This window comes from Calidris pugnax, unplaced genomic scaffold (genome assembly GCF_001431845.1).
Source record: "Calidris pugnax isolate Ruff unplaced genomic scaffold, ASM143184v1 scaffold332, whole genome shotgun sequence".
NCBI classification, from domain to species: Eukaryota; Metazoa; Chordata; class Aves; order Charadriiformes; family Scolopacidae; genus Calidris; species Calidris pugnax.
Genome location: NW_015091053.1, coordinates 207,142 through 220,110, shown reverse-complemented (window position 1 = coordinate 220,110; position 12,969 = coordinate 207,142). Strand labels below are relative to the sequence as shown.

At 62.5% G+C, this 12,969-nt stretch overlaps 1 protein-coding gene across 1 annotated transcript in view; it reads right to left on the bottom strand.

Annotated features, from left to right (window-relative positions):
• Positions 1-19: 19 nt before the first annotated feature.
• Positions 20-12,969, bottom strand: part of SMTN (smoothelin) — a 24,059-nt gene continuing 11,109 nt past the window's right edge. The window contains exons 10-22 of the mRNA XM_014956615.1: positions 11,526-11,629; positions 10,860-10,905; positions 9,397-9,839; positions 8,157-8,315; positions 7,987-8,062; positions 7,549-7,713; positions 6,919-6,981; positions 6,688-6,751; positions 6,201-6,371; positions 6,002-6,125; positions 4,579-4,730; positions 3,192-3,260; positions 20-774 (exon numbers count right to left, since the gene is read on the bottom strand). Of these exons, the coding sequence (XP_014812101.1) occupies positions 624-774; positions 3,192-3,260; positions 4,579-4,730; positions 6,002-6,125; positions 6,201-6,371; positions 6,688-6,751; positions 6,919-6,981; positions 7,549-7,713; positions 7,987-8,062; positions 8,157-8,315; positions 9,397-9,839; positions 10,860-10,905; positions 11,526-11,629 (1,787 nt within the window). The 3' untranslated portion in view covers positions 20-623. The remainder of the gene's footprint in view (positions 775-3,191; positions 3,261-4,578; positions 4,731-6,001; positions 6,126-6,200; positions 6,372-6,687; positions 6,752-6,918; positions 6,982-7,548; positions 7,714-7,986; positions 8,063-8,156; positions 8,316-9,396; positions 9,840-10,859; positions 10,906-11,525; positions 11,630-12,969) is intronic.

Here is a 12,969-nt window from a genome sequence, read left to right as displayed (position 1 = left end):
CCCCCCCCCCCCCCCCCACTCCTCAGCACATGGGTGCTGCAGCCCCCACGGTGTGGAATTGCCCCAGGATGCATGTGTGCAGTGGGAAGCAGGGTGTTATCACGGGGCCATGGAGCTGTCACAAGGGAGGTGGCACCAAGCAGGGCCTGTGGTAGGCAGAGGGGCTTCCTTGCAGGGGGGCAAGGAGAACCACTTACGGGTGCAATGCCTGCCGGATGTACCATGACCCGGCTGGGCTGCATGACCCTGCTCAGCTGCTGACCCCTGCCAGCCCTGGGCCCAAGGGCGCAGCCATGCCCAGGCCTCCCCAGGGACACACAAGTGCTTCCCATAAGACAAACAACTCCTGAAGAACAAATAACTTAACACGCTGGAGCGCGGGAGGCGAGCCAAGCTGGGGAGCATCCCTGCCAGCACCTGCCTGGCCCTGCCCACAGGGTCAGCCCACAGCCAGCTAGAGGCAGCCTCCAGTGAGGCAGAGCCATGGGGTTGCCCCAGTGGCGGAGGCCCCTGTCCCCAGTGCTGGTCCAGTGGTCCCCCGAGACCCTCCTGGGGCAGGCAGCTCCCCTGTGCGCCAGCAGCCCTGAGGGCAGGGGGCAGCAGGCTGGCAGGCAGGGCAGGCTCTAGCACTCTTTCTGCCGCATGCGCAACTCGTGGCGACGCAGGTGGTTGTAGAGGGACTGCACGTAGGTGAAGACACACTTGGCATCTGGCTTCTTCCCCATAATCATCATGTCTTCCACCTCCACCAGAGGCACGCAGTCCGCCAACATCCTGCAGAGACACAGCCCTCAGCACAACCATAGTTGGGCTGCCCCACCATGGGGGCTGGGACAGGGTCCCACTAGGCACTGCTGCCCTCAGCCTTGCTCAGCTTGGGCCCACCCCTCAGCACCCAGTCTTGCCCCTCCTGGCACTGGGAAGAGCACATGCTGCCTGCAATGGGGGCTGCCCACCTGCACCCCTCGCCATCCTGGTGCTCTCTACTGCAGCTCTTGGTGTTGGCAGTCATCCCCTGCTCAGGCTGTCCTACCCTCCTTCTCCTCCAGCTGATGCTGGTAGATTGTAGGGAGAGACCTGCCTGCCCATACGAGTCTGTGCCATGCTCGTGCCCTCCCCTGCTCCCCCCAGCAGGTCCAGGGCCAGACAGGGCAGTCCTGGTCACATGCTGCCCATTGCTCCTGCCACAAGCCCTGACCCTGCTCCACTGCCCATCAGCTGTGCCAGCCCAGTTCCCACCCTTGTCTCAGACTGGAGAGAGGGAGGGTACCATCCAGCTTCAACCTGCTCAGCACTGGCCTATGCCTACCACCTCCCAGGCTGGGCACCAGTGCCGTGTTGGGGTCTGTGTAGCTGCCAATCTTGGGGGGCCCTGGCAGAGCAGCCACAGCTGTCCCCCTGATCCCTGCAGCCTCTGGTTTCTGCTGCTGCCCCTTCTATGGGGAGGCAGCCCTGCTCTCATCATCCAGCTCCCTGGGCTGCAGGTGCTCTCTCTCTCCCCCTAAGCTGAGACTCCCTGGGCAGCCGTGGGTACTCCAACTTGAGGGGGCTGCCAGCACCGTTTGGGTAGTCACTGCAACAGCCAGACAGGGCACAGAGGAGACTTGACCACCTGCATCCTCTTGCCTTTCTGCTGGGGGGTGGTGGATGAGATACAGAAACAACTCTACCGCTGCTGCCACTCCTTGGCCCTGGTCGGGTCCCTGCACCCCCTTGGGCAGGGGACAGGTGGTGCCAGAGCACCCCAGGCTGCTGCTGCCAATAGTGGCTGATGTAGCCGTAAGTGCCCAAGGCAAGGGCTGTGCCAGAACCGAGGGGCTGCTTGGCACACAGCACACCCTCTGCTGACGCCATGGCTAGCCCGGCTGCTCTGGCCTCTGGGCCACCCTCTGGCAGGGTCTCTGCCCCAATGACAGGGTGCACTGAGCAGCTCAGAGTAGAAGGAGGGTTTGCCCACCACCATCACACCACCACCCACCCTGCCCCAGGCCCTCTTCCCATCTCCCCAGGCTGCAGTAACCCTACTGCACACCCCAGACCCGCAGCACAGCCCACCCCAGCCCCCTGGGGAGCAGCAAGGCCAAGGAAAGCCACCCGGCCCAGGGCTCTGCCAGGACCTTGCTCCTGCACCCTGCCCCACCAGCTCTCCCCACAGGGCCTCTGCTGCACTGGAGTCAAGGGAGGCAATGGGTCTTCTCTGAGCCCATGGCACCGGCCCCCACCTCATGATTTGGCCACCCTCGGGAGAGGGAGCCCTTGGGAAAGCCCCTACCTGAGCTCCAGAGGCCCACCACCACCACCAGCCCCAGCTCAGGGGGTGATGGCAAAGCAGCAGCAGCACAAGGAAAGCAGCTCTGCCCTTATAAAGCCATTGTTTGGGTCCCGGTGTGCTGGTGCTGGGTGGAGCCTGGGGGACCAAGGGCTCCAGAGCCAGCTGGGATGCCCCTGAAGACAGACACAAATACTGCAAGACGAGACAGGACCCAAGCCTTGACTCACACTTTCCAGGCTCCCTGCTCTTGCCCATATATGAGCAGGCAGCGCCTTGCAGGCAGGGCACCATCGCCCACGCCTGGCCCCGCAGCAGGGGCTGCAGCTCCCCTCCAGCTGCAGCCGGCAGTCCCCGCACACCTCAGGACAGGGGGAAGGACTGAGAGGGGGCAAGTGTAAGCAGTGATGCTGGGGCATCCTGGGGGGACTCACCCCACCCAGGCAGCACCGCTGAGGCTCATGCTGCTGCAGAGCACCCAGAGTGGCGTCCCCAGCAGCTAATTACCTGGCTCAGGCCCTGCCCGTGGGGAGGGAAGAGCTATGACAGCTAGTGCCATCCCTGTGGCTGGAAAGCAAACAGCCCCCCAGGGTGACAGTCCCCTCCTCCCCAAGCCCCATGGGTGCTATTCTAGAAGGCCAGAGGCCAGGTAGCCACCTCCACCCCTTTCCTGGCCCCACCAGCCAACACTACCAGGACTCGTCCCTCACCCACCGGCATCCCCCAGCCTCTCCCCGAGCTGTGGTGGCCACTCCCCGGCCCCTTGGCCAAGGGGGGGTGGTGGGGCACCGGCAGGTATTTGGAGGGGAAGGTTCTCACCATCGCTCCCGGGGGGGTGAAAATGGGCTACGACTTTTTGGTTTTTACCAGCCCCTTCTGGACCAGGCACCGATAGAATTCCTGAATGTATGTGTACACACACTTCCAATCCGGCTCGCGCATCCGGACCATGTCCTCCACGTCCAGCAACTGCGGACAGTCCGCGTGCTTCCTGGGGGCAGGGAGAGAGAGGGGCAAGCCAGTGACCGCAGCCCAGTCGGGGAGGGGAGGAAGAGAGAAAACAAGAGACATGGATCAATGCAGTTCCCGTCCCCCACCCCGGGCAGATGCTGCTCTGCTCTCGCATGCTCTTGAAGATGCACGATGCAGGGGCAGGAGGGCTCCAGGCACCGCCGCGCCAAGGCCATTCAGTGAGATCTGGGGGGGGGCATAAGCAAGGGAAGGGAAGGGTAGGTGAGCAGCGTGGAGAGGCGTGAGGTCTAGAGGGAAGGACAGACAGAAGAGGAGGAGTGAGGTGTTCTGGCACGCCAGGTGCTGGGGGAGCGGGTTCCAGAGTGGAGCGGCGCTCTATATAGCCCATATATAGACCCGCCGGGAGGATGGGGTCGGTGAGCCCAGCCCTCCTGCCCAGCTCCACTTGGAACCGCATGGCACAGTCCTGGTGTAGGAAGCTCGGGAGAAGATGCTCACAAGAGCTGGAGGAGGAGGAGGAAGGACGAGAGGCCACCTGGATTCCAGGCTGGAGAGATCGATGGCTCTCTCAAGTCCACGCACCGGTTCCCCAATTAAGGCAAAAAGTTCATTATCAGGAGCACCAAGAGCCAGGCACATGGCCCCCTTCTCGCTCCACCAAACAGCACCACAGCACTGAGGGAGCTCATGGGAGCTCCCAGCTCACACCACCGCCCCGGGCACTGGCTGGGATGGAACCCCCACCTGCCCGGCCCTGCCCCTGGGCAGGGTGCTGAAGGGGAGGAGGAGTGGGTGGGAGAGAGACAGAAGGAAGGAGAGAGGGGCTGGCTGCCAGCCCTCCAGCTGGATGCACTCCCGTCTCTCAGCACCCAAGAAAACCAGAAGCAAAAGGGGAAGGGAAGAGACTGGAGAAGCTGCAACGGTGTTTGAGCTCCTATGACTGTGACAGGAGGCACCTGGCACAGACAAACCCTGTTCCCTACTCTCCAGGGGCTGCAGTCCTGCATCCAGCACACCAGGATGGAATGTACTGCCTGTGGCCAGGGAGGCCTGGAGAGCTGCTGCCCTGCCTTTGGGTGCTCTGCCTCCCCCCCGGAAAGCACTGACCCCCATGCCCACCCTTGCCACACCAGACTGGGCTGCGCTGGCCTCTCATGGCTCTGTCCACACAGCCACTGCTTTCCCCCTGGTGTCCAAACCTTGTTGCATGACATGGAGGAAATGATGCTGATGGGGACCTGCCTCCAGTGCCATTGCGTCCCTCACGCTGGGCAGCGAGCGGGAGAACCACCCCACATGCCACCCTACGCCCTTATGATGGCATAGGAGCTACGTACTCTGCGGAGGAGAAGGCCACCTCAAAGTTGTGGCGGCGGTTCTGGGGCGTCAGCTGGCTGTAATCAAATGCCTCGGGGAAGAAATTGTGGACTAAGGCGCAGAAGGCCATGCCGTCACTCCAGCTGGATGAGAAGTTCTGGATGTCCACATGCTGCAAGGGCAGGATAGTTACCGAGGGGCAGAGTGACTGGTCCTAGGGAGGGGAAGAGGAGGTGGCACTCACCTCATAGCCTCGGGTCTTGGCTCTGCACCAGTCCAGCAACATCTGCTTGATGCTGTTGGCGTTGGGCACACCAAAGCTGGAGGAGCGCTGCACAGCAGTGCGTGCTGCTGCAGAGTTGGGCGAGCTGCAGCAGAAGACACAGGGCATTATCCATGTGGCACTCACCACCCCAGCCAGCCTGTCCCTGGCCCAGCCTCACCTCCCACCCTCCTTCTGCAGCTTCTCCATCATGGCCTTGCGAGCCTGTGAGGTCGATGTCTTGGGCAGGCTCTGAGCTTTCATCAGCTCCTTCTTCTTCTCAGCCTGGCGCCGCTCCAGCGCGGCCAGGCTGCTCTGCCTGGAGGCGCTCTCATCTTCACGGTCGAAGATGCTGGGAGAGAGACAGATGAAACTAAGGGGACCGCATGCAGTCTGGGGAAAGGCACATAGTGGCCTCAGCCCATTGGCAGTCCTGGTGCTTCAGAGACCTCCATGTCCCTGAGACAGAAGCAGGGTGGCTTAAGGGTCCCAGCTACCAGACACATCTCCATGCCCATGGAGGGACCCAAGGGGACAGCTGGAGACAGCAAGTGTGCCCCAATGACCAGGAGACTTTGGGGACATCTCTGCAATGAGCACACTGCAAGCTGGGCAGATGCGTGACAGGGACTGCTTGGGGCTGGCCCCAGGGAGGCACCACTGCTCACCTGCCTGTCTTCTTGGAAGAGGAGCTGTAGGATGATTTAGTTTGAACGAATGTGCTGTTGCCATCTGCACAGGGAGAGAAAGAGAGCGGCCTTGGGCAGGAGCTGAGGGAAGCAGTGCCTGGCTGGTGGGAGGCTCTGCCCACACCAGAGGCAGGGCCGGCTTGAGAGCAGCAGTAACCCTGGTGTTATGCCCAGAGGATGCTGCGGGGAAAGGGCAATAAAAGCTCTTACTGTCTGATCTCCTCACGTAACTTGACTCCATGGTTGTGGTACGGGAGGTCTTGCTGCCATCACCTGCAGGGAGCAAGGCAACGGGGGATAAGCTGTGTTCTGGGGCGTCAGCTGGCTGTAATCAAATGCCTCGGGGAAGAAATTGTGGACTAAGGCGCAGAAGGCCATGCCGTCACTCCAGCTGGATGAGAAGTTCTGGATGTCCACATGCTGCAAGGGCAGGATAGTTACCGAGGGGCAGAGTGACTGGTCCTAGGGAGGGGAAGAGGAGGTGGCACTCACCTCATAGCCTCGGGTCTTGGCTCTGCACCAGTCCAGCAACATCTGCTTGATGCTGTTGGCGTTGGGCACACCAAAGCTGGAGGAGCGCTGCACAGCAGTGCGTGCTGCTGCAGAGTTGGGCGAGCTGCAGCAGAAGACACAGGGCATTATCCATGTGGCACTCACCACCCCAGCCAGCCTGTCCCTGGCCCAGCCTCACCTCCCACCCTCCTTCTGCAGCTTCTCCATCATGGCCTTGCGAGCCTGTGAGGTCGATGTCTTGGGCAGGCTCTGAGCTTTCATCAGCTCCTTCTTCTTCTCAGCCTGGCGCCGCTCCAGCGCGGCCAGGCTGCTCTGCCTGGAGGCGCTCTCATCTTCACGGTCGAAGATGCTGGGAGAGAGACAGATGAAACTAAGGGGACCGCATGCAGTCTGGGGAAAGGCACATAGTGGCCTCAGCCCATTGGCAGTCCTGGTGCTTCAGAGACCTCCATGTCCCTGAGACAGAAGCAGGGTGGCTTAAGGGTCCCAGCTACCAGACACATCTCCATGCCCATGGAGGGACCCAAGGGGACAGCTGGAGACAGCAAGTGTGCCCCAATGACCAGGAGACTTTGGGGACATCTCTGCAATGAGCACACTGCAAGCTGGGCAGATGCGTGACAGGGACTGCTTGGGGCTGGCCCCAGGGAGGCACCACTGCTCACCTGCCTGTCTTCTTGGAAGAGGAGCTGTAGGATGATTTAGTTTGAACGAATGTGCTGTTGCCATCTGCACAGGGAGAGAAAGAGAGAGGCCTTGGGCAGGAGCTGAGGGAAGCAGTGCCTGGCTGGTGGGAGGCTCTGCCCACACCAGAGGCAGGGCCGGCTTGAGAGCAGCAGTAACCCTGGTGTTATGCCCAGAGGATGCTGCGGGGAAAGGGCAATAAAAGCTCTTACTGTCTGATCTCCTCACGTAACTTGACTCCATGGTTGTGGTACGGGAGGTCTTGCTGCCATCACCTGCAGGGAGCAAGGCAACGGGGGATAAGCTGCGGCTGAGGGCAGCAGCACTCACTGCTGCCAAGCACCCTTGAATCCATATAGCGCAACAGGGAGAAGTCCCAGGTGGCAGAGCCATAGCCGGAGTATGGGCAGAGGGGCGACAGATGGCACATGCCCCTGATGCAAAGCAAAGAGGCCAGTGCAAAGGAGCAAGGAGCATCCCTCAGCCCCCTGCAGTGACTCTTGGCTTGAGCCACCCAAAGACTGGGAGAGCAGAGGTATGGGGGACAGGAGACAGGCCCAAGGTGCAGACAAGGCCCCTGCCACTCTGATGTGGCAGAGGATCAGGTGGGAAGTTGCCAGAGCAGATCCCTTAAAGATCCCCAGGCAGGCTCTCGGCAAGCCAGAGGAGATGCAGTAAAACCAAGCCCTGGACCACAGTCCTGCTCCCAGCATTGTCAAGCCAGACCCAGGACAAGCATTGAGAGCAGCAGAGAGAAGCTGCAGTGGCAGAGTACTGGGAAAGACGCTGCACAGCCCCAAAAAGGGCAAGCAAGCACTGCATCCCCCCAGCACAGCCCATACTAGACTGGATGAGGCGCTCAGTCTTGGTGACGGTGCTGCGTGCCGAGCCATCAGCTGACTGGGTGCTCTGGGTGGTGGTGGTCTCCGTGGTGTGGCCAGGTCTCCCTGCTGTAGCCTGGCTCCTTGTCTCCTGCAGCCGCTGGTCCCGCTCCTTCTCCCGCTGGTCTGCAAACACGGGTGGGAGACAGCATCAGCAAGAGGCAGGGGCAGTGGACACAGTCCCTACTACGACAGGGGCCCTGCGGGCTGCTGCCAGTCCAGAACTGGCTCGTGGGAAGGATGATGTCCTCAGCTTAGCACAGCCAGGGGAGCAGAAAACCCAATGCACCCTCCTGCTTCACCACAGCCAGATGGCCCCACTCCAGCACCCTGCCAGCTCCACCTGCAACGCCTCCGCCAGAGCCCCTACCTGGGGTGGGGGTCACCATCCCCAAGTACCTCGCTTGCGCTGGCGCAGCTCCCGCATGGCATTTCGAATCAGTCGCCGCTCCTCAAAGTCTGTTGTCTGATCCAGCTGCAGGAGGAGGCGGAGGTCAGCACCACCCTTCTGCCACCAGCTCAGGCTCCCCCTTGCCTTTCCCCAGGAGCCCTAGCTGCAGAGGAGGTACCATCTTATCCAGAACATCTTCATCCTCGATTCTGCTCAGTTCCTCAATGTTCAGCTTGCTCCTTCTCTCCAGCTCCCTCACTTGGACTTTCTCCATGCCATTGGGCAGCTCTGGCTCCAGCCTCGGCACCTGGGACTGCTCCACCCCCTTGGGCTCCATCTACAAGGACAGCACAGTGTGACTAAGCCCCCACCAGCTTGGCTACCCCCCAACTCCTCCCTATGCTGCTCAGGGTCCAAGTTCCCCAGTGCCCTGACACTTGCCCAGTGCCACAGGCAGTGGGGACCCTGAAGAAAACGTGCCACATGCGACGCAAGAGCTCACAGATGGTGGGACGGTGCAGGCATCCACGGCGACCAAGTCAGGCAGGGGAGTGTGACACCCCCCTTGCAGCACCCCCTGCCCTGGGAGGGCCTGGCAGTTGCTGACCTGCTCCCAGTCTCGCTGCCAAAATGACCCCAAACACTCCCCAGCCCCCATCACGGCAGGCTGATGGGGCCCTCCAGCAGGCAGGGGCTGCCTGGATGTTCTAGGCTGGGTAGTGCCTGCTGCCCAGCAGTGGGCAAGGTGCTGGCAAGGCCAGTGCGTGCCCTTAGCAGCACAAGGGATTTCCAGGGAATTAAGGGACTTAACAGAGAGAAGAGCTTGTGCAGGAGATCAAGAGCCTCCCCCGCATCCCTATTCAGGATCTGGGCCAGCTCGGCCCCCACCAGAGCAAAGCCAAGTCCCTTTCAGCACGATCCCCCAGCAATGTGTGGCAGGCAGCGGGCCAGGCCCGGAATAGGGCAGGGAGCAGCAGGCAGGAGGTGCTGGCATTGGGCTGAAGCAGCTCTGCCACACACCTGGCCCTGTCCCGCGTCCTCCTGCCCTGAACCAGCACCTGGCCAATGGCAAAGCCACTGGCAGGAGGTGACTCCAGCCATGTGCAGCCGTGCCACCACCTGCACCTCACCACTGCTGTGTCAGACACAGGGTGCAGGACAACTGCCTGCAGGCCGCCTGCCCTCCAGCAATGCAGAGCAGGCAGACACCGTTTGTCCACCACAGCAGTGAGCCCAAATGGTGGCAGATCCCAGTGACACTGCATTGCCTGTGCATGGCAGCCATGGTCCCACCTCATGCCAGGGGCTTCACTGTGGCTCCAGAGACCCTCAGGGCTGCCAGGAGCCCCATGGGCCAGTGCCACCCACCCTTCCCCCCCCGCCGGGCGCTGCCGTGGGGCAGGGCTGCCCACACTCACGCCACTGTTGCTCCGGGAGAGATGCAGGGTCGATTGCTGACGCGTGCTGGAGAAAGTGGGTGGATGGGCCACGGGGCCACTGGGTTCCTCAATGCCCTCAAAGTGGGCGCAAGGGTCCTGTGCTTCCAGAAATAGGGTGCTGAGGTCCTTCCTGGGGGGCTCCTGGGGCCCAAGCCGCAGTGTCAGCAGGTCGAGGTGGCAGCCCAGGCGCACCAGCTCTGCCCGCAGCTCCAGGTGCTCCTCCTCCAGCGCCTGCAGCGCCCGCACCAGGGGCTGCACCTGCTGCAGTGCCTGCTCCAGTTGCTCCTCCACCACCCCCCAGAAAGCCCCCAGCTCTCGCCGCAGCTCCACCAGCTCAGCCGCCCTGGCCTGCACCAGCCCCTCCAGGCCGACCCCTGGCATGGCGGCAGTGCTGGTGCCAGCAGACGCTGCAGCGAGCCCCGCTCAACTGTCCTCTGTCCTTTATAGGGGTGCTGGGGGCACCACCCCCGGCCGGAGGCTGGCCTGGCACGGCTCCGCGCCCACTGGGCTATTCTTGTCACAGCTGCTCGGGGTCCTGCACAGGGGTGCCGAGGCAGACACTGACACTTGGCAACACTTCCAGCTCCAGGACCAAGTGGCTTGGAGAGGCGGCCCCCCCTTCTCTGGACAGCTGCCAGCACCCTCGAAGCCAGCCTGGGGGGGCTGTGGGGCACAGCAGGTGGGGTAAAGCCCCCATGCAGGATCAGCCCCCGACCATCGTTATGCTGGGTGCACTCCAGGGCCAGGGACCACCCACACATCCTTTCGTCTGAGTGCCCTTCTGCTCCTGGCCAGCATCACCCACAACACACCGACAACCAGGCTGACACTGGCGTGAAAGCCTCAGCCACCAGCTATGATTTTTGGGGGCCTCTGTCCCCCTGTGTTGCCCAAGAAATGCCCCAGGTCCCCACACAACGGGCATAGGCAAGACCCCACCAGCGAGAAGCCATGCTGCAACAGCCTCTGTCCCCACAACCCCATACCCTGCCAGTCCCTCCAATCGACCCTACCTGGCAGGGCTGCCAGCACCACTGCCGCTTCCTCCTCCTCCTCCTCCCTGCCCGCTGGAAACACACCTGCCAGCCGTGGCTCCCGCTAGGCAGTCAATGGGTGCTGAGCCCCCAACCCCACCAGGCAGTGCTGCTAATACCTTAATGAGAGCTGACAGGCTGCTCGGGACAAGCCTGTCCAAGCGCATTAGCATGGGGAAGTCACCCCTCTGCATGCGGTGAGCTGCCCGTGGGCAGTGGGACCCGCCAGCTAGTGCAGGCAGCACTGGAGGGCAGCCCTGCCAGGCTGCAGGCACTGCCTGCTTCATGCTGGTGGGGGTTGACCCAAGGACGAAGTGAGCCAGCAGTACCACAGCCACCGGTGGTGCCGTGCCCACAAAGGCAGCTGGGCGCATGCAGGGCCACGAGTGAGGCAGCGCCATGACTGACATCCTGGCTCCTGCCAAGGCCCCGTGTGCGAGCGCCTCACATTACCCTAGATGGGCAGAAGATAAAAGCACTCGAAGGGCTGCATGCACAGGGCTGCCTCCTATACACACCCAGCACCCCTGCCCCCAGCACCCAGGGGGGCCAAGAATCCCTCAAGCCAGTCAGGCTGGGTTCTGCTGCTCTGCTCTTGGCTCAGGATTGCAAAGCAGGAGAGGCCAGGATCTCAGCCTGTGTCTTGACGGTGGGTCAGAGACCTTCAGGAAGATTCCCCCCTTACGCTAGGTCCCCAGCGCCACAGTCAAGATCCACTCCCAGGAGGGAAAGCAGAAACGGGTGGTGATGGGCTTTTCCCTGAGCTGCCACCAGCCTAAGAGGTGTTTAAAACAGATGGAAACCCACAAAAAGCTCCCCCCTCCCCACCCCCAGCCCGCGTTGACATACAGTGCAGGGTAGCACAGTACATGGGGGTTCATGTGGCTGGGGCTATACATCCACACACAGACCCTAGGGTCTCTCCCCAGGCTGTAAAGAACCAGCCAGAGCCTCTGGACTGTACTGTCAGCACCCACCTGCCCCACCATGGGTCACTGCTCCCAAGCCCAGCACCCTGAGCCGGTGCCCACATCAGCCATGGCTCCACATCACTCAGCCCCTCTGAGCACTCACCTTGGTGACATTACTGCTGATGCTGCTGACGCTGCAGACGCTGCCACCACTGCTGGGGATGGTGGTGATGTGGATGGGAGTGCCCCGCAGCCCCAGGGTCACCTCTGCAAGAGGAGCAAGGGGAATGTGGGGTTTGCCCCAGCCCGGCAGGCTCAGCCCTGCGCCTGGAGATCGGCTCCGGCTGGGCTGCCTGGCTGCCGCACGCATCCTGCCTCAGTGGCAGGCACTGAGCTCTGGCACAGGGGAAGGGCTCAGGGAACAGCCAAAAGACGGGGAAGCCAGCCCCCTCTTGCCATGCCGGCTCAGCCCTTCTCCCCAAGAAAGGGCACTTTCCGCAACACTCCAGTTGGAGCCAAGACCCCCTGGTGCGAGGGACAGCCCCGGGAACATCACGAGCCAGCCACAACTGCCAGGGAACAGGCAGGGCTGGGTCAGGGACAGGGCTGGATCAGATGCCATGTGGCAGTGGGGGTGGGACAGAGCAGGACCAGTGTGGACTCCCCTGGACCAGCAGGTCAGTGGGGACAGAGCATGAACATGGGGCAGACAAGGGGGCAGAGCCGTGGGGATGGAGAAGGGACCCTGGGCACAAAGGTGACAGGAGGGTGGGGATGGGGGCAGATGCAGGGCCAAATGGCCTCCCAGTACCGAGATGCCCTGAGCAGGCTAAGCATCCCTGCCAAAGGGCGAGGGCTGCCAGGAATGCTCCTGCCCACGGCCTCTACTCTTCTGGCAGTGCCCACGCTCAGCCTCCAAGTCACCAGCACCCAAATGCCACTGTTGACGTGTCCCATCAGAGACTGGCTGGCCTATCACTACCCACCTGCCCACTGCTGCCACATGCTTGCTGGTTTCTACCTGCTCACTGGTGTCCACCAACCCCTCAGTACCCACCTGCCCACTGGCACCCACTTGCTCCACTGCCCAACTGTGCACACGATCCAGTCAGGAGCACTGTCCCACTGTGCTTATGGCCCTGCCAGTGCCTACCTGTCTGCTAGCACCCTTTACCTCCACCTCCCCACCTTTTCCAGTCCCACCTCCCTGATTGATGCCCACTCATACTTATCCTGACCAGCTGCCATCTTCCCCACCCAGCCTCCCGACAGACACCACCTGCCTGCACTACCCATCTTCCTCATCCCGCATCCCGATGGGCACCCTTCCCGCGCTGCCCCCTCCCCTGCCCGGTGCCCACCTGCCCGCTGGTTGCCGGGGGTGGCCACGACACGGGGTGCGTGGTGCTGCACGCGCCCATCCTTGATCTCGATGGTGAAGTAGGTCTTCATGCCGTCGAGGCCGAGAGCGGGGCCGGGGCCGGCAGGGACCGGGAGCGTGGCCGGGCGCTGCTCTGCACCGCCGCCGCCGCGCGCGTTTTGAGCGGGTCCCGGCGGGGCCGTGCGGGGCCCCCGCTGCCATTGGCCGGGCTTGGCCCGCCCCCCCG